Source organism: Tauraco erythrolophus, chromosome 30 (assembly GCF_009769465.1).
Source record: "Tauraco erythrolophus isolate bTauEry1 chromosome 30, bTauEry1.pri, whole genome shotgun sequence".
NCBI lineage: Eukaryota > Metazoa > Chordata > Aves > Musophagiformes > Musophagidae > Tauraco > Tauraco erythrolophus.
Genome location: NC_141494.1, coordinates 1,307,551 through 1,333,715, shown reverse-complemented (window position 1 = coordinate 1,333,715; position 26,165 = coordinate 1,307,551). Strand labels below are relative to the sequence as shown.

Below are 26,165 nucleotides of genomic sequence, written 5' to 3'. Positions count from 1 at the left end.
GGGCTGGCACAGGGGCTGGGGTGCCAGCCCCTGGCCCCACACAGCCCTTCAGCGGTGGGAGGAGATGCGGGTGAGCCACTGGTGCTCCCAGGAGCATGGGAGGGAGCCAGGGCACATCCCTGCGGGGCTGGTTTCACGCCGCTGTGCTCCCTCCCTCAGCAATTGGGATTTTCCTCTCGGAGAACCAATTCCTCCCTGGCTTCTCACCTTGGGCACGGGGAGCCGGAGCCCCCCCAGTGCCCCGGCCACATCCCGCTCCCTCCTGCCCACGGGGAGTGGTGCGGGATAAAACGACACTAAATGAACCAGCCCCGTCCTGTGTGAGTATTTATTGGTTTGCAGGGGCTGCCCGGAGCCCAGCACCCGGCTCGCCAGCCCCAGGACCGAGCTGGCCCCCGGCTCAGCGGTGGGGAGGGGGCACAGAGCCCACGGTCCCGCGCTGTCCCCGGGGCCAGTGAGGAGGGCGGGTGGGTGCCCCAGCGCTACTTGGAGGTGGGGGTGCCCTGGCCGAGCTGCAGCAGGGAGTTGGTGGCGTAGTTCTGGAAGAGGGGCTGGAGGAACATGCCGACGGTGCCGAAGACGCAGACGAAGACGAAGATCCACAAGAAGAGGCGGTCGATGACCATGGCCACGTACTTCCAGTCCTCGCTCACCTGCGTGGGGCCGCGAGAGATACGGGATCAGGCCAGCACCTCCAGTGTTATCTGGTGCTGCCTGTGCCACTGGACTGGGAGCTCAGCAGCTCCACAGAGCCCCAAATCTGCTCCCTCAGCACCGCAGCTCCCGGGGCCGCCTGCCAGCCCACCACGGGCTCTGCAGGGCTTGCTCCCCGCGATGCCACCCGTGCTGCTGAGCCTGGGAAACTCATCTCCCTGGTGAACAGAGCTGGGGGGGGGTGGGCAGCGTCCCCGAAGCCCTGTCCGGGGCTGGCTCTGCCAAAATCTGCAGCCTCACGGTGCTTTGCCGGGTCAGGACTCCTGGGAGCCTCCTGGGCTTCCAGAGCAACTGCTTCAGGCTGGGACCAGGCCCCCTGCCCCAGCAGGGGCTACAGAGAGTCCCCGGGCACGGAGCCAGGCAGGGACCCCCTTGGTGCTCCTGCAGTGCTACTGTGCACCAGCACCCGCTCGGCGTCTTCCAGCCCTGCCCACCCCACACAGCCCTGCCTTCACCCCACAGACCTGCCCGTACCCCGCATCTCCTGCCCACCTTCCACAGCCCTGCCCGCACCCCACAGATCTGCCCGTACCCCACAGATCTGCCTGTACCCCACATCTCCTGCCCACTTCCCACAGCCCTGCTTTCACCCCACAGATCTGCCTGTACCCCACAGATCTGCCTGTACCCCACATCTCCTGCCCACTTCCCACAGCCCTGCTTTCACCCCACAGATCTGCCCGTACCCTGCATCTCCTGCCCACCTCCCACAGCCCTGCCTGCACCCCACAGATCTGCCTGTACCCCACAGATCTGCCCGTACCCCACATCTCCTGCCCACCTCCCACAGCCCTGCCTGCACCCCACAGATCTGCCCGTACCCCACATCTCCTGCCCACCCCCCGCAGCCTCTGCCTGCCCCGACTCACGCTCTGGTCATCGTCCTCGCTGCGCATGTGGTCGGCGATGAAGCGCACGCCGTCCACCGCCTCCTCCAGCCCGCAAGCGCAACCGGCTGCGGGGGCCGGCGCCTGTCCCTGCCGCTCCCGGTAGCCGTTGAGCCCCTCGGCCTTGGCGGCGGTGGGATTGGCATAGCAGGCGCAAGCGCGGGCACCGGCCCGGAGGAAGAGGGTGGCGGTGGCGGCACGCTCCTGGGTGTGCCGGCGCTGGCGCAAGCGCTGGCGGGCGCAGTTCTGCTGTGGCTGCTTCATGAAGAGCAGCGCCGGAAGCTTGCGGAGGAAGAGGGTGCGGACCCAGGGCGGCATGGTGTGCGTGGTGGGCGAGCGGTGGTGCACGTTGAGGACGCAGACGCTGGTGACGATGGAGAAGGTCACCAGCACCATGGTGAACATGAGGTACTTGCCCACCAGCGGCACGTCCAGTGAGGTGGGCGGCACGATCTTGGAGATAAGCAGCAGGAAGACGGTGAGGGCGAGGAGGACAGAGATGCAGAGCGTCATCTTCTCGCCGCAGTCGGATGGGAGGTAGAAGACGAGGATGGCCAGGGAGGTGATGAGGATGCAGGGGATGATGAGGTTGATGGTATAGAAGAGTGGCTTGCGCCGGATGATGAAGTCGTAGGTGATGTCCACGTAGGTGGAGTCGTCAGGGTTCTCGTTGCGCCGTCCTGGCAGCGCCACGATGTCCCACTCGCCGCTGGGTGTGAAGTCATCCAGGCTGGCCACCTCGCTCTTCAGCACCAGGTCGATCTCAGTGCGGTCGTAGGTCCAGGAGCGGAACTTCATGGTGCAGTTCTGCTGGTCGAAGGGGAAGTGCTTCACCTCGATCTTGCAGGCGCTCTTGTAGATGGCCGGCGGCAGCCAGAAGATGCTGCCATCGTAGGAGATCACCGCGTTGGAGTAGAAGGAGACCTCGTACATCCCATCGGCGCTGCGGTGAAGGGACGCGGTCAGCCCCGGCCCTGCCCCACCACCGCCCGGAGCCCTGGATGGGGTTGGAGCACGTGTGGCCCTCTCCCCCCCCCCAAAAAAAAAGAGCCCAAACACCTACTTGTTGTAGAGCACCACATCGGGCAGCCAGATGTGCTTGGAGGGCAGGCGGACCTTCTTCATGTTGTCAAAGTCCTCCGGCTTCCAGGTGAGGCGGTAGTCCTCCCACTCCTGCGGACACGCAGGCTCAGCCCAGCCCGGCTGTGGGTGGGGGAGGACGTGGGGCACGGGGGGGTCAGGGCATGGTGGACATGGGGGTCCCACACAGAAGAGACCCAGGAGAGGGGGTTCCCGGGCTAGGGTGAACAGGGGAGTTCCACAAAGGGTGTATGGGGGAGCCTGGGGCAGGGTGCAGGGGGGTCCCCAGGACAGGGTGGACACAGGGGGTCTGGGGGCAGGGGGGTCCCCAGGACAGGGAGGACATGGGGGTTCTGGAGCAGGGTGCAGGGGGGGTCCCCAGGACAGGGTGGACACGGGGGGTCCCTAGAACAGGGTGGACACAGGGGTCGTGGGGCAGGGTATGGGGGGGATCCCCAGGACAGGGAGGACACAGGGGGTCGTGGGGCACGGTGCAGGGGGGTGCCCAGGACAGAGTGGGCACAGGGACCCCGGGGCCGTGGCGGAGTCCAGGGCTCCCACCTGGGTCAGCCAGACGTTGGTGGTCATGATCTGCTCCCGCTCGTGCTGCGAAGAGAGCGGGGCCGGTTACTCAGGGTGCCAGGGGGGCTGCAGGGTGCCCCTCCGTTTGCCAGGGCAGGGGGAAGCAGAGCCCCCGCCAACTCACCACACTGATGAGCTGCGCCAGCGACACCATCAGCTGCACGGTCACCAGTTGGGAGCCGTTGGTCGCCGGCCGGATCAGCTTGTTGTAGCGTGCGGGGTCCAGCAGATACTCCACCAGCCGCTCCTCCGTGTCCGTGCCCAGGCTCCCTGGGGCGCAACGGGAGGCTGAGCCCCGCGCCACGGCGGGGCCCCCCCGGAAGGACCCGGGCCCCCCTCGGGGCTGAGCCGGTGCCCACCCCGGGGCTCGAGGGCAGGGGTGTGGGTGCCACGGGCGGGCACGGGCTGCTCTCAGGGCGGGGGGGACCGGGAGAGGGGGGGAACTGGGGGGCTGCGGTGCCTGGGAGGGAGCAGCTCCAGGTGGGGTGGGCAGGGCCCGGTGCCCGGTGCTGCCTCGCTACATGCCCCGCTCTGCCCGTCCCTGCGCCCCCCCGCCCCCTGCCCACCCCCGGTACCGCCCCGGCGAAGCGGTTCGGGCAGCCGAAGCCCCCGGGCCCGGCGTGTGCCGCGGGGGCCGCAAAAAGCCCCGGGCGGCCGGGCGGGAAGCGCCCCCGGGGCAACGGGGCCGGTACCGGCTCCACGTCGGGTCTGTGCGGCGCCGGTACCGAGGCGGCGCCGGACGGTGCTGTGCAACAGGCGCAGCCCCGGGGCCCGGTGCGGTGCCCCCCCCGCCCCCCCCCCCCGCCCCCGGCACTCACGGCGGAGGGCGGCGAGGAGGCAGAGGACGCGCAGCAGCGCCATGGGGGCGGCGCGTCCCGCGGCCGGTACCGGGCGCTGTCCCCGGTGCTGCCCGCGCTCTCCGCGGTGCTGGAGCCGGCGGCGGCGGCGGCGGCGGCCCGGGCGGGGCGGCCCCGGGCGGGAGGCGGTGCCGGGCGCTGCGCCGGGGCCGCCCCGCGCTCCCCGCTCCGCCGCCGTCACCGCCGCCGTCAGCGGCCGCGGGGCCGCCCCTGCCTCCGCCCCGGGGACACCGGGCGGGCAGCGCGGGGGCGGGGCCGGTCTGCCCCGACCCTCCGCTCCACCGGGGTCCGGCCCCCGGTCCCTGCGCCGTCCCAGCGGGGAGGGAGAGCCCCGGGGCGGGAACCGGGGGGGAGAGGGCGGATGGCGGGGGGAGGGGCCGCTCCCGGAGGCCCCTCCCGGTCCCGCCGCACACCGGGGAGGGGTCTCAGGCCCCCAGGACCCCCCCGGACCGTAGGGACCCCCGGGCCACCCCAGGCAGCACGGACCCCCCCGCCGGTGCCCCCCCCCTCCCCTGCCGGTGTCTCCCTCCGCCGGTGCCCCCGCCCTCCCGGTGTCCCCCCCCCGCGCCGGTGCCCCCCCCACGTGACCCCTCCCGCCCAGGGGCGGGGCGAGAGGGAGGGGCTAAGCCCCGCCCCTTCACTCCCCGCCGCCACTTCCGGCTCGGCGCGAGCGCTTCCGGCGGTTGCGGCCCGGCCCGTTCCGCTGGCGGCGGGAGGGGTCACTTCCGGAGAGCGGGGCCGTCCCGCCGCCATCTTGGGCCGGCTCCGGGGGGCTGCGGCGGCGGCGGCGGCGGCGGAGCGGGTCCCTCCATGGGAAGATGCAGCGGGCGGGGGCGGAGGAGGCGGCGGGGGTCGCAGGCGGCGGCGGGGGGGGGGCCCGGGCGGAGCGGGACCGAGGTGGCGGCGGCCCCGCCGGGCGGCTCCTGAGGCGGGAGCTGCGGCTGCTCGAGTCCATCTTCCACCGGGGCCACGAGCGGTTCCGCATCGGCAGCGCCTGCCCCGACGAGATCAGCTGCGAGTTCGTCCCGGGGGCCGGGGCCCGCGCCGGTGCCTCCGACTCCCGGGGGCCGCCGCCGGGGCCCGTCCGCATCCACTGCAACATCACGGTGAGGCCCGGGGCCGGGCCGGCTGGGGGGGCCCGGCCCGGGGGGGTCGGCCCTGGAGCCGCGGGGCCGCTCCGAGCCGCCTCGGGCACCGGCCGGGGCTGCCGGCCGTTGGGCGGGGGGGCCCGGCGCCGTTACGGGGGTTGGGGACCGGCCCGGCCGGGCCCGGCTCGGCGCTGCCGCCCCCGGGACGCGGCTCAGCCGCCGGACCCCGCCTTCCCGGGGCCCCTGCGCAGCCCCCGAGCCCCACCGGGAAGCGTCTCCCGGCGGGATGTATCTGGGAGCCATCGCCCGCCAGCCTGGGGGCACTTGGGGGGGCACAGGGTGCTGTCACCATCCCGTACAAGGCCGTGCCATCCTTTTCCATGCTTTCCCTGTTTTTTTGGGAGAGGGTGTAGTTGCCAGGTGGCTCTGAGCGGTGATGGCTGAAGGAGGGGGCACCTGTGGCACCAGAGTGGGGTTCTTCGTGTCTGCTCTGGCTCATCCTCCTCTGGGGTTTGGGGGCATCCCTGGCGGTTTTGGGGGCTCCCTAGGGTTTAGGGGATCCCTGGGGTGTTTTTGGGGGATCCCAGTTCCGGTCGGTTTGCAGTGGGGTGCAGATCCTGCCTTGCACAGCAGGGCACAGCTGGTGTCGTGGCTCCAGATACGGAGCAGCAAAGTGTGGACAGCCCCAGTGTGGTCACTGGGTGGGATTTTCCAGAGGGGTGACTCGAAAAAGTGTTTTTATGCCCTGGCAGCAGCTTTGCCCTGGGCTAAAGGTGCCAGCTTGGCCTCCAGCCCTGCGTGGGTGCTGCTGTGCGTGCCGAAACGCCCTCTGTGTCCTCCCGAACCGCTGGTCTGTTCCGTGCTGGCTGCCTTGGTGGGACAGAGATGTTTGTGATGGCTCAAACACCACCTTCTCCTCCTCCCCAGGAGTCTTACCCAGCTGTTCCCCCAATATGGTCTGTGGAGTCGGACGATCCGAACCTGGCAGCTATCCTGGAGAGGCTGGTGGAAGTCAGGAAAGGAAATACACTGGTGAGGGGGCACTGGCTGGGGACAGGGGAGGGGCGGGCAGAGGCTGGCTGCTTCGGGAGGGTAAATCCCTCCAGCTGCCTGAGCTGGGGGTGTGTCTGGTCTCAGAAGGGTTCAGAAAATTTGGGATGAGCAGCTCTGACGTCTCTTTTTTGGGTGTGATGCTATGGTGGGATTTTTTTCCCCTGCTCGGAGCGGGATGGAGCGGCTGCTGGGCCATCGCTTGCGAGGGAAAGTGTCGTGGTGTTGAGGAGAGCCGGGTGTTTCTGCGCCTGCCTGACGGTTGTCTGCTCTCCGGGCAGCTTTTGCAGCACCTGAAGCGAATCATCTCCGACCTGTGCAAACTCTACAACCTCCCCCAACACCCAGACGTTGAAATGTTGGACCAGCCTCTGCCAGCGGAACAGGTGGGTGACTCGGGAGGAGCTCTGAGCTCATAACACGAGTTCCCTGGAGTTTTCCTTAGAGACTGAGGCTTCCTGACCCCGAAGGGGGGACACAGCAGGTGAGGGGTTGATCTCCTGTCCCTGGGGTGGATCGCTGTCCTGGGTGATGCCAACCTGCTCTATTGGGCCTCAGTGCTGTTGGGCTGCTCCAGTGGAGTTTCCTATAAAGGTTCTTGGCTTCGCTCTGCTGTTAACTTGGTTCTGCTTGTAAATCCCTGTTTAACCTTGCCTGAAGAAGTAGCTGGGAAGGCAGGAGAATGTTGCCTCGAGAAGCCGATGGTGCCATCTTTGTCTCTGTGCTTTTGCCCCCCCAGAGCACACAGGAGGAGGTGTCCTCTGAGGAGGAAGACGAAGAGATGCCAGAGGTAAGTGCCGCTTCGCTGGGCGGAAAAGTAACACTGGAGAGCTGAGCGCAGGGAGCTGCCCACCGAAAGGTGTGAGGGCACAGGCAGCGTTTCTGGGAGAAGCTGGTGGAGGCCAGATGGGGAGGAGCCCACTGCTTGGCCCAAAAGCTAGATCGTTCCCAACGTTTTGCTGCTGGAGAGCTGGGTCCTGAGCCGGGGACGGCAGTGATGTGTTCACACACCGCGGGGGACCGCAGCAGCATGCAGGCAAGCCGAGAGCGGAGCCCCTCGGACGGTTCCTCTCTCGGCTGACACTGCTGTGCTCTAGAGCCTGGCATTTCCTCACAAGTGATGGGATTCCTGGGCTGGCAGGGAAATCACACCGTGGAAGCGGGACTCCCGCAGAGAGGATTAGGTAGGACGGCCGAGTGCCCAAGCGAGCTCGCTGGCAGAGGCAGCCATACTTCACTGCAGGCTGAGAACATCATCCTGCAAAACCCCCGGGCTTCGGCTGTTTGGTTGGTGGTTGAGAGATCTCTGGGAGTGGGTGGAATAATCTTGGATCTCCATGGTGACGTTTAGCGGCGCCTTGCGCGCTTCTCCCGGGGTGTGAGAGGCGCGGGCACCGAGGCAGCAGCGCTGCAGAACCCGGGGGCAGGTCACCGAGCAGCAGCACGCCTGGCAGTCACTGGGGTTTTGGCAAAGTTGATAGCTTGGTGAATCAAGGCTGGCCTTTGCCAGGGTCCCTGGAGAAAACGAGGAGGCTTCAACCGGTACCACCGTAACCTCGCGTCTCTGCGGACGTGCCGCTTCGTGGTGTGCGAGTCCTCGTGCTCCTGTGGGCTGGAAGAGAAATCCTCGGGAGCTGAGCGTTCCCCCTCGTGCTTCCATCGTGCAGGGCCACCGCTCTGGCGCGGAGCGAAGGTCCCTCGCTGGGCGCTGGGATCTGTTGGGCTGTGTCAGAAGAGCAGAGCAGCGCCCTGGTGCAGAGAGGCGTTATGCAGGTTAATCCACTCGAGGGATTTTCTAGGAGGATCTATTTTCCTGTGTGACAGTCTAAAAATGTCAAAGCCCTTCCAAAAATGCTGCTCATCCAGAATAGCAGCAGCCAGCCTGGAGAGGCTGAAGGAAACACTTGTTCAGAGGATTTAACACCGGTGCTGGAGCGTTGCGTGCCCACAGCCGTGTGCAGGCAACCCCTGTGCGGGGGAGAGACATCTCTGCCGTGGCCCCTGATCACTGCGACTGGTTTTTACTGGTTAACAACATCGGGGTCTTGCATGCTTCAGCCTGACAAGTGGTGTTGTGGAGAGGGATGAGGGGCAGAGCTTCTGCCAGGGTTAGGGGAGAAGAGGAGGAGCTCGTTGAGGAGCATTCGTAGGATTAATGGCTAATTATAGAGAGCCGTGAGACTTGGCAGGGAAGAATCCAGTGAACAAAGAGCTTGTGTGGGCCCAGTTTAGTTCTGGAAAGGGAAGTGTGCCACTCTGCCTGCTGACTTTGCTGTGAGAGGGCAGCTGAGGCCCAGTGCCTGAAAATTCTTCACTGAGCATGCCTTGGCCTTGTGTCTTCCGCCTTGTTTGTGCCTCGGATCAGGGTTTGGGACTTCCTGGGGAGGGAGAGTTGCACCAGGAATCCTTCCTGGTTCAGGGCAGCTTCTGCCTGCAGAACTCGGAGCAGGGAGGAGCGAAGGCACGTCTCCTACTAGCTCTCCTCTCCCTTTCCCAGGACACAGAGGACTTGGACCACTATGAAATGAAAGAGGAAGAGCCAGCGGATGGGAAGAGGACAGAGGATGAAGGCATTGGGAAGGAAAACCTGGCCATTTTAGAGAAAATAAAAAAGAACCAGAGGCAAGATTACTTAAATGTACGTGTCACCCGGCAGGCGGGCGGGTTGGGGAAGCGGAGGGACCCAAGGGCGAGAGCGATGGAGGCACCTGCTCGCCCTAAATCAAAGGGGTCGTCCCTGGCCGAAGGTACAGCAGTGGCTCTCAGGGGCTGGCGTGGCTGGAGCAGAGTTCTGTGCAGGGCCTCTGCAGCGCAGGGCAGGGTGGGCCTCAGGTGCCCCCGAGGAGCGGGTGCTGCATGGGGCAGCCTTCCTGCCCTGAGATCCAGGGCTCCCCTCCGCTCCCAGGAGCTGCCGCTCACTTGGGGCCGTGGAGACCAGGTTGGATGAGGCTTGGAGCAACCTGGTGTAGTGGAGGGTGTCCCTGCCCATGGCGGGGGGGTTGGAACTGGATGATCTTTGAGGTCCCTTCCAACCTGAACCATTCTGTGATTCTACGAGGTGACTGGTGGGTTGTGCTTTTCTACTCCCGGGCTGAGCTTCTGATGCGGTTGAGAGGGTCCGGGGGTGTTTCTGCTGCAGCTGTGCAGCCTGGGGTGCCGTATTTGGGACAAAGGAAGTGGCTGTTGGGGGAAAGGGGAAGACTGAGAGGTGGGGACACGGCAAGGTGTGGGTTAGAGGCCGGATGGGAGCTCTAGTGTGGGTGTTGGGTGGTGGTAGAGCGGCAGCCGTGGTGGGTGCAGCGTAACGATGCAACTTCCCTCCTCCCACATGCCTTGTAGGGTGCAGTGTCTGGGTCTGTGCAGGCCACTGACCGGCTAATGAAGGAGCTCAGGGATATTTACCGATCACCAAGTTTCAAGGGCGGTGAGTACTGTGGGGAGCTCGAGGAGGGGGGCTGCTGCTCCGCCGATTGTGCCGGGGTTTTCCTTGTCGTTCTGGGTGGTACCGAATGGGCCTTAGAGCTGTTCTCTGCTCAGCTGGGGAGAGAATCTCCAGCCTTTGGTGGCTGTGGCTCTGTCACCGTCTCTGTTCCCTGCCAGTGCTGGATGGAAGTGAGGAACACGATGTGGGTGGGGGGATTATCTGGCTTTGAGGGTGATGGCGCTCGTAGGAACACCGAGGACTCGGGGAAAGAGCAGTCATAGGAAAACTGGATCTCAGGATGGTCCTTCTGGATGAGCGCTGCTTTTCAGGGGGGTCTGTGCCAGGCTGAGGGTGTGCTGCAGGGCCAAGGGGATTTGAAATCTGGGTAGTGGCTCGACCCCCCTCTTCAGTCTCCCCCCATAGTGACACACCTCTTCTCTGCCTTGCAGGATACTATGCAGTTGAACTAGTGAACGACAGCCTGTACGATTGGAACGTCAAACTCCTGAAGTAGGTGGCATAGCTTGGGATCGTGCAACTGTGGTGAATCTTGGTGGTGGGACCAAAAGGTCCCCGTGAGCGAGAGGGGAAGTGAGCAGGGCAGGGGAGTACCTGGCAGAGCTTGGGTTAGCCTCTCTCGGGCAGCTTGCTTGCTGTCTCCACACCAGAAAGGAGATGACATCTCCAGAGAAAGATTATCTCATCTGAGGGCTCTGCAAGTTTGTCTGCTCTTCCTAGAGTCCTGGAAGAGGTGCATCAGACAAAACCCCAAGCTTTCACACCCTCCAGACACCAGTGCTGCCTTTTCCTTGGGCCAGGCAGTCTTTATTTTTAAGCTGGCAGCATGCAAAAAGGGTGTGATGGTCTCCTCTGCAAACCGGGAGCAGAAAGCTGGCAGCCCGTGCTGTCACTGCCCTCGGGGTGGGCACCCGAGGGCCCACGTGGCAGCCCGGGTGTGCAGGTACGGTAGCCCTGGGGCTTGGCGGCAGCGAGCGCGGCTGACTTGAGGTGCACGACCCCGACTCTGACCCTCCGTGTTTTTCCCTCGGCAGGGTTGACGAGGATAGCGCTTTGCACAACGATCTCCAGATCCTCAAAGAGAAAGAAGGAACAGATTTCATCCTCCTAAACTTCTCCTTTAAAGTAAGGAATTAACTTTAAGGAATTAACTTCCCTTAATTCCCCCTCCCCGAGGTACACCCGCCTCGGTGAGTCACATAGAGTCTCTCTGTGCGAGAAGACATAGAATCATGGAATGGTTTGGGTTGGAAGGGACCTCAAAGAGCATCCAGTTCCAACCCCCTTCCATGGGCAGGGACACCCTCCACTACACCAGGTTGCTCCAAGCCTCATCCAACCTGGCCCTGAACACTTTCAGGGATGGGGCAGCCACAGCTTCTCTGGGCAACCTGTGCCAGTGCCTCACCACCCTCAGAGGGAAGAATTTCTTCCTTGTATCTCCTTGAAATCTCCCCTCTTTCAGTTCAAAGCCATCGCCCCATGTCCTGTCACTCCATGCCCGTGTCCAAAGCCCCTCTCCAGCTTTCCTGTAGCCCCTTTAGGCACTGGGAGGTGCTGGAAGGTCTCCCCGGAGCCTTCTCTTCTCCAGGCTGAACAGCCCCAACTCTCCCAGCCTGTCTCCAGAGCAGAGGTGAATGAATCTCTCAATGGCTTTGCTTCCCTTCTCTCCTTCAGGATAACTTTCCTTTTGATCCGCCGTTCGTGAGGGTCGTGTCCCCGGTGCTGTCGGGGGGGTAAGTTTGCCTGTCTCTGCTCACTGAGGTGTCCAGCACTGTTTCCCACGGCAGTTTTCACTAAGAGTTTACCCAGCACTGGGCAGTCCTGTCATCTCCCTGCTAACCAGTTTGCAGTAGCGCTGCCGAGAAGCATAGACAGGGGTGGTGGATTTCTTTTTTTTTTTTTTTTCCATCTGAGACCTACTCTGAGAAAACTGGAGCAGCGGGTGGGTGAGGCTGCGTTTGTCTCTGACATAACTTTGCCCAATTCCTTCCCCAAGGTATGTTCTGGGTGGCGGTGCCATCTGCATGGAGCTACTTACAAAACAGGTGGGTACCAGCTGCTATGTGGGGCTCGAAAGCTGCCAGCGTGGTCTTGGGGAGCTGCTGCTGTCTGCCACGCTTTGTATTCCTGCTGCTTGGGGCCTGCTGGCAGCTGAATCCTCCTTGTACCCCTGGCTGGCAGCTGCCTGGCATGGCTTTGCCTGTGCCAGGCTCAGGAAGGCCCCTTCTTTGCTGGGGGAAGCACAGCCCCTGGGTGGGGGTCCCGTCCACGCTGGCCTCAGCCGTGTTTCGCTCTGTCCCGCAGGGCTGGAGCAGCGCCTACTCCATCGAGTCGGTGATTATGCAGATCAGCGCGACTCTGGTGAAAGGAAAAGCTCGAGTCCAGTTTGGAGCCAATAAGGTGGGGCCCGGGCGGCCAAGGGAGCTCGGGCAGCGGTGGGTAGCGGGATGGAGGCGGATGAGCGGACAGCTGGCTCTGTGGCAGCGCAGTTTGTGTCGGGAAGGCATGTGGGGTCATAGTTTGGGTTGGAAGGGACCTCAAAGACCATCCAGTTCCAACCCCCTGCCATGGGCAGGGACACCCTCCGCTACACCAGGTTGCCCAAAGCCTCATCCACCCTGGCCTGGAACACTGCCAGGGATGGGGCAGCCACAGCTTCTCTGGGCAACCTGTAATGGCTCATGCCAGGTTCTGGCTGGACTGACGGCTGCCCCGGCTTCCCTTGCAGAACCAGTACAGCCTGACAAGAGCGCAGCAGTCCTACAAGTCCCTGGTTCAGATCCACGAGAAGAATGGTAAGGGCTGAGGGAAAGGACCTGCCTTTCCCCTTCCGAGTCCGGGCTCCCTTAGGCCAAGCATCCCAGCGAGCTGCTTGAGTTTTTTCTGCCCCGAGGGCAGAGATGACCTGGGTGAGATGGCAGCAGAGCGCGTGGCTGCAGCGTCCCTCTGCCCTGCCCCACTGCTCAGCGCTGGGCACCTTCTGCTGTCACTAGAGACACATGGCACTGTCCGGGTTGGGAAGCAACCCGGAGAGCGAGAGCCTCCCAGTGACCTGGGAGACACGGCTGTTCTCCATGGGACTTGGTGTGTTTGCACTGCTGCTTCCAGCAGCTTTTCCAGGCAGAAAATTTCCAGGTAGATTGGCGTTCCCTGCGCAGCCTCGCCCCTCACGGATCCCTCTCGTTCCAGGCTGGTACACACCGCCCAAGGAGGACGGCTAGCACGGATGCTGCAGGACCAGTCTGATTATCTTCTGGATGCTCTACTTGGATCGTAACGATGCCTCTCGGCTTTCTCCCAGGATGTACTAGCTCTGCCTGTTGCAGGACAATAATGGCTGTTAAAAACTCTAAATAAAACTGTTTAAGCAGTTGGACTGACCTAAAACACTCGCTGGACCCTTGCTAGCAGACATTCTTGTTAAAACAAACTTTTGAGCCTCTTGTATTGCTGGAAACTTTCAACTCTACTCCAGTCTAGAGCGTCCTCCTTACCTATGCTATGGATTTAATTTATTTTCTTATTTCATGTACACTGCTTTTTTTTGTTACAGTGTATGATGGATGTGTATGGAAAATGTATCTTTGGAGAAAAATTACAGTTTGTTAATTTGAAGATGCTAGTCTGATTAATATTTGATTTTTTTTTTTTCGAAGCTGCTGCTGGGTGGATCGTGCGCTGTGCTGGCAGCGGCAGCGAGCAAAGCCCTTTGCTGCATCTCCAGCACCTGTGCCGGGGCAGAGCGGTGGATGGAGCCGAGGGGCTGTGCTGGAGATGGGGGCACAGGAGGGGCCCAGGCCTCCTGGGGGGGGCTGCGAAGCTCCCGGACAAGCCATGGACAAAACCACGGGGGAAGGTCTGGAACAGCCACCTTGGAAGAAGAAAAACGTGGGGGTTTTTTTGGCAAGGGAGCAGGGCGTCCACCCCTTCTCCCCTCAGACCAAGAAGAGACTTTTACAAACTGCAAACTTGCACCTCTGGAAGTGGCAAAATCACGGATCCTGTGTCCTGCTGTGGCGAAGGGCTGCGTGGGTGCACCCCAGGGCTGCCAGTTCTCACCCCAAACTTCCCTGTGTCCTGTCTTGCTGCGCAGAGGCTGGGCTGTGCCAAACCTGGAGCCCTTTGCCTCGTCTCTTCCCCACTAACCCTCACGTGTGGAGGGGCAGGGGGCCGAGCCCCTCGTCCCTGGCAGTGTGCTGTGGGTGAAAGCTGCTGCGTGGGCAGCACTGGGTGCCACTGCTGCGCTCATCCCTGCCCGGGATGGCCCAATTCTGTAGGGTTTTCTGTTATTTTTCCACCTGAGCCACCATTCCTGCTTGGCTCAGCCCTTGGTGGAAGGCGGTGCTGGAGCTGTGCCCTGTTGCTTCAGTCCCTGTGCCTTGCTCAAATCCTCCCTGCTCTATCCCGAGGCTGCTGGAAGGAGGTTTGGGTGTTGGAGTTCCTCTAACTTCTGGTGCTGTGTCCTCGGCTGGAGGGCATAGCTGACTCATTAGTGTCAAAGCCGGACCACCAGTGTTAATTCACTGTGTTTGAATAAAAGTGTTAGAAAATCAAAGGGCCTCAGAAGTCCATTATCTCCTCCAGCAGCTGTTCCCCTCCTTGAGCCAGGCACTGGAATAAAAAGATGCTGTAGGAGCGGGATTACTGATGGCTGCTCTGCACTTGCTGCAGGAGCAGCTCTGCCCTTTGCTGGGGACTATTTTTAAGTGTTTTGCTGAAGGATGGGGGGTTTGTGATGCTGGGGGGCTCTGTGCTCTGCTCCTCCACCCCAGACCAGCGCTCAGTGGGGTCCCGGGCCATGCCCAGCCCTGCTCCCAGTGCTGGGGGGAACGGAGGCAGCTGTTCTCCGCTCCCCTCTTCAGCTCAACTGGCACCAAGAAACCCCCTGGGAGGGGAGGGGTTAAGCAGTTTAATGAAGGTTTAAAAGTCTCATGGTGGTGCTATTTCTTCCAGCACCTTCCAATGCCTAAAGGGGCTACAGGAAAGCTGGAGAGGGGCTTTGGACACGGGTGTGGAGTGATGGGACACGGGGCAATGGCTTGAGACTGAAAGAGGGGAGATTTCGATGGGATCTGAGGAAGAAATTCTTCCCTCTGAGGGTGCTGAGGCACTGGCACAGGTTGCCCAGAGAAGCTGTGACTGCCCCATCCCTGGCAGTGTTCAAGGCCAGGTTGGATGGGGCTTTGGGCAACCTGGTGTAGTGGAGGGTGTCCCTGCCCATGGCAGGGGGGTTGGAACTGGATGATCTTTGAGGTCCCTTCCAACCCAAACCGTTCCATGATTCTATGGTTTGGCGAGGTGAGGGCTGTGCCTGTTGACCCCAGAGATGGGGTTGGGTTTGATGAGGCTGAGTGGGTCAGCAGAGCTCATGGCACTTGTGCTCCTGAATCCTGGCAGCATTCCAGGCTGGGATGAGCAGGAGAGTTGACCAGGGCCCTGCAGGACCCTCTGCCGCTCGGATGCTGACCTGGCGGGCACGGAGCTGGAAGCACGGCAGGAACAGCGCGAGCTGGTGTCTGGCAGGCGTCTGCCTGGCCCGTCTGTTCTCGCCCACCCGCGCGTCAGGATCCATCCTGCTCCGAGACGGGCTCGACGCTTGTCACCGCCACGCTGGCTCAGCTCTTGTTTTGGCTTCTGGGAGAAGCAGGAGCGTGGTGCCATCTGTCACCGCTGCCGGAGATGCTCCCAACACCTTTCCCTGTGGGAGCTGGCAGGGGACAGGGGTGGGGAGAGCCTTCCCAAAGGAGATATGTGGATGGTGCGTTGCTGGGAGCACCACCGCGGCGCAAAGCCACTGAGATGGTGCTGCCTGCGTGTCTGTCCGGCTGTTGAGGCTCCCGGAAAGATTGAGGGAGGTTTTAAATCTGCCAAGGAAAACAAACAAACCAACCAGCACCTCTCACACTGAGCTAGCATCTGAGCGGACCATCGAGGCACGGAGTTTTCCTCGGCCTCCAGAAGGCAAAGCCGTGATCCCACCGCCGACCCGGGCGCCAGCCAAGCAGCGGCGCCGCATCACCGCGCGGCACATCCTGCCCAGCAGCGCTGGCGAGGAAATCGCCACCACTTCCTACGGTGCTGCCGGCGACCCTGCGCCGCTGATCGAGGCCGTCCAGCGCCCCGACACCTCCTCGCACCCCGACGGGGCGGGCGTGGTGCTGGGAACCAGCCGCCCCTGCTGAGTCGGGGGTCTCAGTGCCCGTCACCCCCCAGCAGCATCATCTGCCATGGGGAGGAGCTGGATGGTCTTTGGGGACACTCTCCAGTCCCTGGAACCAGGAGGAGCCTCTGTCCTGGCCCTGAACCAGGACAGCCCTGTCCTGGGGGGCTGGGGGAGCATCTTTAACTGCGAAAATACCGTCCCCCATCCTTTGCTGCTGTGCTGTTGCAAAGGGGTCAGTAAGGCCCCCCCCCCGGGCACCACGCAGCCCAGCTGCCAGCCTGGCAGGGAGCCAAATCTCTCGAGCTCCGCCGAGGTTTTCCGGTGAGGTCTTGATCCAGGCAGCAGAAGTAGGGCTTCGCCGGTGTGGTGTGAACCACAGCAGCAGCGAGTGGGTGGGGGCCGTGCCCTCACCCCGTCGGGCTGTGCACGGGGTCCGTGCACGGGGGCCACGCACGAGGTCTTTGCACGGGGTCCTTGCACGGGTGTCTGTGCGCGGGGGCTGTGCGCAGGTTCCGTACGTGCTCCATGCACAGGATGCGTGCGAAGCCTCGTACGGGGGTGGGGGGTGTCTGTGCGGAAGGATCCAGGCGAGGTCCGGGCACCGGCGCTGTCCGTGGAGTCTCTGCGCGGGGCTCGCACACGCGGTCCGTGTGTGGGGTCCGTCCGCAGGGTCAAGGCCCCCCCGTCCTGGCAGCCGGGCAGGGTCCCGGAGTCTCCCGGCCCCACCGGGACGGGACCGTCCCCCCCGCCCCCGCCCCCCCCGCTCTCGGGGACCACACGGCCCTCGGCAGCCGGACGGAGACCCCGGAGCCGCCCGGCGTCGGGCGGGCTGGGGTCCCCGCGGCTGCCGGGACCGGAGGTCGCCCGCCCGGCCGGTGCCGCGCCGTCCCCCGGGGCCGCCCCCTCCGGATCTGGGCGGGGAGCGCCGGCCCCACCGCCCCCTCCGGCCCCTCCGGCTCCGTCCCGTCGCGTCCCGTCCAGCCGCCGCCGCATGGGGCCCCCCGGGCCGGCCTGACCCCCCCCCCCTGCAGCCCTGCCGCCCCCCGGAGACGGGCCCCGCCGAGGAACCGCGACGGGACTCCCGGGCTGCCCAGCCCCGGCCGGACCCCTCGGAGCACGGAGCGACCCGCCCGGCCCCTTCCCCGGGGGCAGAAGACCCTCGGAGCCGCCCCGGGGCTGCCCCAGCCGGACCCCCTGGACGCCCGGCGAGACCCCCCCGACTCGTCGCATCGCTGGGAGCAGAGACCCGGGCCCACTCCCATCCCCCACCCCGGGACCAGGGACCCCCGGGGAGACGCGGTCCCCTCCCCGGGACGTGGGAACCGGCACCCCTGGGGACCCAGCAGCCGTCCCTGCGGGGGCGAAGGACGCCTGGAGCCCCCCGCCCGCGCCGGGTGCGAAGACCCTGGCCCCGCTGCCCGCATCCCCCCTCCCGGCCTGGCCCGCGGCCGCCGAAGGTCCCGCTCCCGGGGCTGGGGGGAGCCGGGCTGCCCGCACCCCCCGGCTGAGCCGGCCTTGAGCCGGTGGGGCGGCCGCGGCCCTGGGGGGGTCGCGGTGCCCGGCCCCTCCCCGGCCCCATGGCGGCCAAGTGGTTCAAGGAGTTCCCCTCCAACCTGAAGACGGTTTCGGAGAGGGCTCGGCCGGGCAGCGGTAGCCTGGGCAAGAGCCGGAAGAATTCGGCTGCGGAGCCCGGGGGCTACCGGGCTGGCCCGGGGGGTGGCAAGGAGGGAGGTGGGCGGCTGTCCCGGGACAACCTGCAGGGTTTGCTCCAGGCCGCCACCGGGAAGATGCGGAAGAACTCGCGAGTGGAAGGGGGAACATCGGAGGGACCCCCCAAAACCTGCGGCACCTACATCAACCGCCTCATCAAGGTGGAGGCTCACGAGAAGAATGGGAAGGGGTACCCTGGCCCCCTCCCCACCGGGCTGCCTGCCCCAGAGCAGGACAAGGGGAAGACCCCCAAGACAGAGACGGTAAGTGGGGCGGGGCGGGGGGGGTCGAGGGGGACCGGGGGGGCGCGCATGGCACCGGCGGCTTCAACCGCTTCGGACTCGTGCTCATTAGCCCGGCTGACCCCGGCTTTCATCGCGCCCGGCTCTGCCGCCTTCAAATCCCGCTCAAAGCTCCTTCATCCCCAGCGCCCTTCACCCACCAGCTTGGATGGGGGGATAAATGCTCATTGGGCCCCCCCCCTTGCCGCGTCCCGCTGTGTCACATCCCACCCTGACCCCGGCACTCGGTGCTGGTTAAACAAAGGCTGACGTAAAGATTTTTCTGGGAAGCTGGACTTTCACCCCCACCCGACCCTGGGATGACTGGGTGCCCGTTGAGGGGATGGTGTCGCCCTAAAGGGTCCCCGAGCCCCCCCACCCCAGGCTCCTCTGCACCCCTGGGTGCGTAGGGATGGGCGCTGCCCCCACCCAAACATGCCACCGGCTGCACCCTGAGGTGGTTGTGGCATGGCTCCATCCACCCCACATGAGCTGCCATCCTCCCCTGGGGACTCCCATGTCCTTGGCCCCTGCATGGCTCTGCACTAGTGGCATCCCTCCTCCAACGTTGCAACCACTGGCATGGTCTGAGTCTGGTGGTGCCCGTCCCCTCGCCAGGTCATCATCCTGGAGGACTACGCCGACCCCTACGACGCCAAGCGCACCAAGGGGCAGCGGGATGCCGAGCGCCTGGGGGAGAACGACGGCTACATGGAGCCCTACGATGCCCAGCAGATGATCACAGGTACGTGCCATGCCGTGCCATGCTGTGGTAGCATGGCTGGCACCACTGCCCGGGTCGGGAGCGCGTGGCCACCCTCGGAGCCGCCCAGCGTGGGAGGCTCTGGGAACAGGAAAGCCACTCGCTGCTTCCTGCGGCTGCGTGGGGCCAGATAAGGAGTGAGCGCAAGGCTGGACGCTGACCCTGTGCCCACCAGCCCTTTGCCCGCTGCCATGACCCGCTGGGTGCATCAGGCTGGTGCAAAGCCTTCGATGCCACCCGGTTGTCCTTAGGAGGGGGATGCAGCACCCCTGAGGGTCCCTCCGTGGCCGTGCCCCCCGGCCGGTGACCCTCGGGCTGGCGTGGCGGCCGCCCAGCTGGCCAGAACAACAGGAACTGACTCGGCCGGAAGCTGGAAATAAAAGATTTGCTGCTGATGGTTTTTTCCATGCAGGGCAGCCCGGGCTGTTTGGCGGAGCCCAGTGCCGCGGGGCGACGTGGGGGGGTGGCCAGGGTGGGGTGCAAGCTGCTGGGGGTGGGTGCCGGGGTGGTCTCCCACAGGGCCAAGCTCCAGCGTGGGGTGTAGCATCCTGCTGCTGCAGCCACAGCGGTGGGTTTCTGTGCCCACGGCGCCGGTGACGCCAGGGCTGCCACAACAGGCCAGGCGCCATGGGGATGGGCCCCTTCCTGCTCCGGCTCCTCCCAAACCAGTTCCCAATGGGTTGTCTCCAGTGTGGGGGTCCCTGGTGCACATCCCTCCCCAAGGACAGGAATTGAGGGGGGGGTGGGTCTCAGGGGACACCCCCCCCCCCCGACCCACCATCCCTCTTTCCCGCAGAAATCCGCCGTCGGGGCTCCAAGGACCCCCTGGTCAAAGCCATCCTGCTGCTGGATGGTCCTGGCGAGCCCGGGGAAGGGGGCAGCAAGCCGGAGCCGGCCAAGTGGCCAGGGGATAAGGAGGCAATGGGGAAGGGGCCGCAGCTCTACGACACTCCTTATGAGCCCGGGGAGGGGGTGGCCGGGGGGACCCCGGAGCGCAGGGCGAGGGCCGGGGATGGGCGCCTGCCCGAGAACGACGAGCGCCCGGCGGGCGAGTACGAGCAGCCGTGGGAGTGGAAGAAGGAGCAGATCGTCAAAGCGCTGTCAGGTAGGACGCGGGGACGGGAACACGGGTGGGGAACTGGGATGCGGATGGGGACGGGGCTGGAGGTGGCATGGAGGGGGCTTTGGGGGGCTCACATCTCATCCCTCCCAGTCCAGTTCGAGGGCTCGGAGCGGCCCAAGGAGGAGGCGCCGCGGCAGCACCTCCGTCAGAAGAGCTGGACCCCCAAGATGCTGAAGCCGGTGGGCGCGGAGCACGGCGAGGGGGAGCGGGTGGACCCCGCGTTGGCGCTGGAGAAGCAGCCGTGAGTTGCGAGGCCGAGCCCCATGCGGCGGCCGGGGTGGGAAACGGTGGGGCAGAGGGCTGGGGGGTGCCCAGGGCACCACTCAGTGCCCCCCACCCCGCAGCTGGTACCACGGGGCCATCACTCGTGCCGAGGCGGAGAGCCGGCTGCAGGCGTGCCGGGAGGCCGGCTACCTGGTGCGCACCAGTGAGACCGGCAGCGGCAAGTACTCCATCGCGCTCAAGTGAGTGGCTGCGGAGTGAGGGGGTCCTGGCCTCGGGGTGGGGGTCCCACCCTGGTGGGATGTTTTGGCAGGAGCACCCAGCTTGGCAACGCCAGAGCCCTAATGGGGTGGGAGCACCCAGGTCCTGGGGTGCAGCATCCCCCCTATCTGTAGGGGCACCCTGGTGTGCTGGCACGGTGCTGGGCTGGGGAGACGGGGTGGGTGGGAGAGGGTGGGTGGGCAGCACATCCCCGTCCCCCTCCCCGGCGCATTGTCGGGAGCGCCGGTGGCGTTTCCTTCCTGAGGAAGCGGAGCCCCTGGAGCTGAAACAATCGGAGCGGGATGGGAACAAACAGGGGTGGATGCGGCCGCGGCCGCGGGGCGGGCGGGCGCCGGGGGGCCGGCGGCATCGCTGACGCCCCAGCGCTCGCCCAGGACCAGCCAGGGCTGCGTCCACATCATCGTGGCTCAGACCAAGGACAACAAGTACACGCTCAGCCAGGCCAGCGGCGGCTTCGCCAGCGTCCCCGAGGTCGTGCACTACTACTCCACCGAGAAGCTGCCCTTCAAGGGGGCTGAGCACATGGCCCTGCTGCACCCCGTCCACTGCAAGCTGCATTAGTGCCCGCTAATGCCCCCCGAGACTGGCCCGCGACCCCCGGCGCGGGGCAGGGTCCGGCTGTGGCGATCACCACGTGCCGCAGGAAGGGGCCGGCGATGGACCCCAGTGCCCTGCACGTCCCCAGCCCCGAAGGTGCCCGCTCCTGCACGGTGCCCGCCGCTGGACTCTGGCATAGCTGTGCCACCCTTTTGCCAGGATGGATCTTGCCCGCCACGTGTTGGAGCTGAGCCGCCGCTGGGGCCAGGGGCGAGGGGCCGCGGCGAGAGGGGGATGTGTAACGAAGTAGTAAAATAAACTTGGCTGAGAAGAGGCGGGTGGTCCTGGGGGTGGGGGGGGAAGCTGGGGGCTGCAATAGGGAAGGGATGGGGCTGGGGGGGCTGCAATAAGGAAGAAATGGGGCTGGGGGGCTGCAAGAGGGAAGGGATGGGGCTGGAGGGGCTTGGGGCTGCAGTAAGGGAAGACATGGGGCTGGGGGCTGCAAGGGGGAAGGGATGGGGCTGGGGCGCGGGTCGTGAAGGGACAAGGATGGGGCTGGGGGGGCTTGGGGCTGCAGTAAGGGAAGAGATGGGGCTGGGGGCTACAAGAGGGAAAGGATGGGGCTGGGGGCTGCAATAAGGGAAGAGGTGGGTCTGGGGGCTACAAGAGGGAGGGGATGGGGCTGGGGGGGGCTGCAATAAGGGAAGAAATGGGGCTGGGGGCTGCAAGAGGGAAGGGATGGGGCTGGGGTGGGTCGTGAAGGGACAAGGATGGGGCTGGGAACCTTAAGGGGACAGGGCCAGGGGCCCTGAGGGTGCCATGGGGCATGGCTGGGTGGGGGGGCCGGGCAGGACAGGTCCCCAGGGTGTGGGTGCTGCAGGGGGTGCAGCAGGACACCCAGCCCCCTCCCTGCCCAGGGCCCCGAGGCGGGGGGGAGGAGGGGGGGTTGTACCACAGTGCTACACAAAACCAGGGCAGGTTTCCGGGACCGGGGGCCCATCAGGGCTGACCCCAGGATCGGGCCCCTCGCCCCCACCCCCCCCCCCCGCCCAGTCACCCACCTGCTCGAGGGCAGAAGTGGGTCTTAACCCCAAACTCATGGCAGCACCAGCAGAAGCCACCTCGGTTTTGTGGGTGGGGGTACCGGGGCTCCCCCCGCTCGCACATCTGCATCCTGCCAGGCTTTATTTATAGAGGGGGGGGAACCACGGCCCTCCCTGGGTGCCCGGGTGCCCGCTCCCCTCGCCCTGCGGTTTCCTGCCCGGGTGCAGCTGCAGCTCCCTGGGATGTTGCACAACCAGCACAGGGTGGGCTGCTGGGGGGGTGCACAGCCTGGGGGGGCATAGCACAGGGTACGTGGCACTGGGGTGGACAGCCCGGGGGAGGGCATGGCCGGTGCTATGTGGCATGGTTGGGGGGCACAGCAAGGCATAGGGTGCGTGGACTTGGGGTGCACAGTCTCAAGGGGGGGGGTGCACAGCCCAGCCTCACCCCCCACCCCCGGAGTCACTGCCAGGCAGGGGGGGGCTGCAGCAACCCCTCCATTATCCCCCCTCACCAAGCACTCGCTCCATGACAAATCCAAGGTGTTTATTCCAGACACGTTTTGCCACATTTCCCCAACACGTGCTTTAAAAATAACCCCCCGGGGGGGGCTGGGGCTGATCCAGCCAGACCCCTCCCCGTCCCCAACACCCGCAGCATGGCAGGGGCCAGGCTCTGCCCCACGGGACCCCCAAACCTCACCCTGCGGGCAGAGCCCGGCCCCGCTCCCACGCTCCGGCGGGACCGTGCTTCCAGCGTCACCGTCCCCGGCCACCGAGCTTGGCCGTGGCCCCGGAGCTGCACCCACAGCACCCATTTTGGGGGCACCCCCCCCACCCGAGTAGTTTTCCATGATCCCCCTCCTCAGAGGCTGCTCCCAGCCATGGAACCTGGGGGGCAATTTTCAGCACCCTCATATAGGGGGTCGGGTTTGCTTCTAGTGCCCCATCCCAGCCCTGGGCCCCCCTCCCAGTGCCAGCGACTGCCGCCTGACCCGCAGGCGCCTGCCAACGCATCCAGCTCCCGGCTACTGCCTCGAGAAGAAATAGTCCAAGTTGGTGACGTGGAGAGTCCCGGGGCGCAGGGAGCTTGGGGGTGAGAGCAGGGGGGTCTCACTGAGCGGGGGGCTGGGGGGGGCCAGAGGCACCAGCACGTGTTGCCCCTCACCCTCTGGCTTGGCCCCCTGCCGCCTGCCTGGCTGCCATGTCTGCCTGTACCTGTGGGAAGAGTGGTCCCGAGTCAGGGGGGGCAAGTGGAGCCTCCCCTGGCACCCTCACCCCACCCCCAGCACCCGACATTCACCTCACCACGACGCCAACGAAGAGGGCGATGCCCAGGAGCAGGCTCCCCCCGGCCACCAGGAAGGCATACGGGGATGCCACGGAGCGGGTGCTGGCATCCATGACGGCCCCTGTGGCAGACGGGGTGGTGGGGGCTCATTGTGGGGACAGGGGACCCGGGGCAAGTGAGGGGTGCAGCCAACCCAGGGATCCCTCCTCACCGCCAGCGCCATCGGTAGCATCTTCCCAGAAGAGCTCGGGGGGCAGCGTCACCCCATAGCTGCCGTCCTCCATGGGGAACTGCAAGAGAAGGTGGGGGGAAGGTACGGTGAGATGGGGTGACCCCCCACCCTGGTGTCCCCTTGTCCCACGAGAGCCCACCAGGAGCATGTTGTGTCCCCCCAGGGCTGAAGCCGTGCCCCACCTGTGAGCTCCAGGGTCCCATTTCCGAGGTGAAGTCCCCGGGGTCTGCAAGGCAAGGGGAGCGTGAGGGTGGGGGACCCTGGGCTGAGCCCCCGGCCACGGGGCCGCACGTCCCCATCTCACCTGTCCAGGGGGTGCCCACCGCCTCGCGGCTCCACTCGCTCCACGTGCCGTGGCCGAACTCCTCCTGCGCCCGCACCTGCACCACGTGCCGCGTCCCCCGCCACGCGTCGCGGATGTCCAGCCACGTCGTCGTCACCTGGTCCACCTGGAGAGGACACGGGCAGCGCGGCGGTGGGGACGGCCTCGCCAGGGCCAGGGGACAGCCCCGTGGCAGGGAGGGGGGGGGTCTCACCTCCGTGAAGGTCCGGGTGGGCTCAGGGCGGTAGCGGACCTGGAAATGGAGCCAGTAGAAGCGGGGGTCCCAGGACGACGGGTAAGACCAGTTGACCCGCAGCCGCTGTGGTGCCTTCTCCAGTGCCTCCACCGTCACATTGAGGGGGGGGTCGGGCTTCACTGCCAGGGAAAAGGCGGGGGGGGGGCTCAGGGCCTGGCACCACGCCGCTCGGCTGGCCCCGGCGCCCTGGGGGTGGCACTCACGGACGCTGCTGAGGGTGATGATCTTGTCCTCGCCGGCTGCGCCGCCGGCGCCGTTGCTGACGCACGTGGACACCACGAGGGGTTTGGTGTCGTCGGCGCCGAGCGGCACCTTCACCCGGCAAACGAACTTTCGCGCCTTAGAAAAGTAGCGGCACCGCTGCTCCGTGGCCACCTCGGCTGCGAACCTGTGGGAACGTGGCCCGGCCGGGGCTGTGGCACGCGGCACCCGGCAGCGGCGAAAGGGTCTGCGGGGAGGACCGGTGAAGTCCCCCGCGCCCCGTGCCGGGGGGTCCCAGCCCCAGGTGGGTGGTGGGTGCCTGTCCGGCGCTCACCTCCGCTTCACCCAGAGCGTCGCCCGCGTTCCCGGCGACGGCTTCGCCCGCAGCGGCCACTCGCACAGGACGTCTTTGTCGTGGCTCCGGCGGTAGCAGGAGACGCGCGGAGTTTCGGGGGGCTCTGCAAGGCAGGGAGGCGCTGGCGGATGGAGGGCGCCGGACCGGGCGATGCTGCGGGTGAAGCCCCCTGCTCCGGCGCGGACCCACCTTCCACCAGCAGCCGCAGCGAGCGCAGCGGGCGGCCCCCCGCGTAGCAGCTGTAGCGCCCCGAGTCCTCGTAGCGCAGGTGCCGCAGGAGCAGCGCGTTGCCGGCCGCCAGCCGCCGGCCGTGGCCCCCCGCAGCCGCCACCGGCCCCCGCTCCTCCACCCGCCAGGACACGGTGACGTTCGCCGGTCCCTCGTCCCGGCAGGTCAGCGTCAGGTTCGTTCCCAGGCGTCCCAGCACCGTGTCCTGTGAGAGTACTGGGGGGATGAGAGGGGGGGTGTCAGGGAATGGAGACGAGACCTCAGGTGCTGGGGGTGTCCCCAAAGGAGGGGGGGCCACCCCACCACTTGCTCCCCACGCTCAGGGTCTGGCTCCCTGTTAATATTTACAGGAGGAACCGAAATGGAACGAGTGGCAGCGGCTGCTGAGTCAGCAATTCCTCGCTGAGCCCGCACGGGCCCCCCGGGCACGTGGACCCCCTGGCACTGCCACGGGGGACAGCCACCACGGCACGCGACCAGGGCACGAGTGGGGGGGGGGGATCCCAGGCCACAAGTGGGAAGGGGGGTCCCAGGGCACGAGTGGGGGGGTGGTGTCCTCAGGGCACGAGTGAAGGGGGGGGGGGGGGGTCCCAGGGCACGAGTGAAGAGGACGGGGGGGGGTGTCCCAGGACACGAGTGGGGGAGGTTCCCAGGGCACGAGTAAAGAGAGAGGGGGGTCTTAGGGCACGAGTGAAGGGGGGGGGGGTCCCAGGGCACGAGTGAAGGGGGGGAGAGTCCCAGGGCACGAGTGGGAGGGGGGGGTCCGGCGGTGGCACCCAGCCAGGCAGCGTGGGCAGCAGAGAGCGGGGCTCCGGCCGAGGCTCGGGCTGGGGGTGCCGGGGGGTCCCGCGCCCGGTGCCGGAGGGGTTAAGCGCCGAAGCGGCGGCGGCGCCCGGCCAAGGCTGGGCCGGGGCCAGGGCGGCCGCCCGGGGCAGCGCTCCCGGCTCTCGCTGCAAAGGTCACCGGCCCGCGGGGACCTGCCGGTTCCCGTCCGCTCCCGCTGCCGAGAACGCGCCCAGCACCCGCCCAGCACCCCCCCGCGGTGCCCCGCACCCTGCCCGTCTCCCGGGGCCCGGCTGAGCTCCGCCGGGGCGGGCAGGGACCGTCCCGTCCCGTCCCGTCCCCGGCTTCTCCCGGAGCCCGGACCCGCGGGGTCCCGGTGCTGGAGGACGCGCCCGCGCCCCCGGCCCGAATCGGGGCCGCCCCGTCGCGGGGGGCTCCCGCCGCCGGTCGCACTCACCCGCGGGGCCGCAGGGCCGCCCGGGAGCGGCGGCGGCGAGGAGGAGGAGGAGGAGGAGGAAGACGAGGAGATCGACGGGGAGCAGCGGCCCCGGCGCCCGCGCCATGCGCCCGGCCCCGGCCAGGAAAACATCGGCGCGGCCGGTGCCCGCGGTTGTGAAACCGGGATGGGGGGGGGGTGGAGGGGGGGGGAAGGGGGTGGGGGGGGCGGCTC

General features: G+C 66.1%; 4 protein-coding genes across 4 annotated transcripts; 2 read left to right on the top strand and 2 right to left on the bottom strand.

Annotated features, from left to right (window-relative positions):
- Window positions 1–482: 482 nt before the first annotated feature.
- Window positions 483–4,124, bottom strand: CHRNB2 (cholinergic receptor nicotinic beta 2 subunit). The gene is made up of 6 exons (XM_086628457.1): window positions 4,082–4,124; window positions 3,388–3,533; window positions 3,243–3,287; window positions 2,665–2,774; window positions 1,584–2,544; window positions 483–653 (listed from the first exon to the last, which is right to left on the bottom strand). The coding sequence occupies exons 1-6, from the start codon at window positions 4,122–4,124 to the stop codon at window positions 483–485; spliced, it is 1,476 nt and encodes a 491-aa protein (XP_086484583.1).
- Window positions 4,125–5,149: 1,025 nt separating this feature from the next.
- UBE2Q1 (ubiquitin conjugating enzyme E2 Q1) lies at window positions 5,150–13,318 on the top strand. The gene is made up of 13 exons (XM_086628331.1): window positions 5,150–5,226; window positions 6,136–6,240; window positions 6,540–6,644; window positions 6,998–7,048; window positions 8,756–8,896; window positions 9,598–9,682; window positions 10,132–10,192; window positions 10,735–10,825; window positions 11,378–11,436; window positions 11,700–11,748; window positions 12,008–12,103; window positions 12,432–12,498; window positions 12,893–13,318. Exons 3-13 carry the CDS (start codon window positions 6,615–6,617, stop codon window positions 12,922–12,924), a joined length of 762 nt encoding a protein of 253 aa, XP_086484457.1. The 5' UTR covers window positions 5,150–5,226; window positions 6,136–6,240; window positions 6,540–6,614; the 3' UTR covers window positions 12,925–13,318.
- A 4,125-nt stretch (window positions 13,319–17,443) lies between these two features.
- Window positions 17,444–20,886, top strand: SHE (Src homology 2 domain containing E). The gene is made up of 6 exons (XM_086628420.1): window positions 17,444–17,839; window positions 18,476–18,602; window positions 19,417–19,725; window positions 19,834–19,984; window positions 20,088–20,207; window positions 20,622–20,886. Exons 1-6 carry the CDS (start codon window positions 17,444–17,446, stop codon window positions 20,806–20,808), a joined length of 1,290 nt encoding a protein of 429 aa, XP_086484546.1. The 3' UTR covers window positions 20,809–20,886.
- Window positions 20,887–22,855: 1,969 nt separating this feature from the next.
- Window positions 22,856–26,058, bottom strand: IL6R (interleukin 6 receptor). Its single transcript, XM_086628409.1, has 10 exons — window positions 25,953–26,058; window positions 24,674–24,928; window positions 24,464–24,587; window positions 24,132–24,316; window positions 23,887–24,047; window positions 23,655–23,799; window positions 23,533–23,576; window positions 23,330–23,408; window positions 23,131–23,239; window positions 22,856–23,045 (listed from the first exon to the last, which is right to left on the bottom strand). The coding sequence occupies exons 1-10, from the start codon at window positions 26,056–26,058 to the stop codon at window positions 22,856–22,858; spliced, it is 1,398 nt and encodes a 465-aa protein (XP_086484535.1).
- Between the last annotated feature and the right edge of the window lie 107 nt (window positions 26,059–26,165).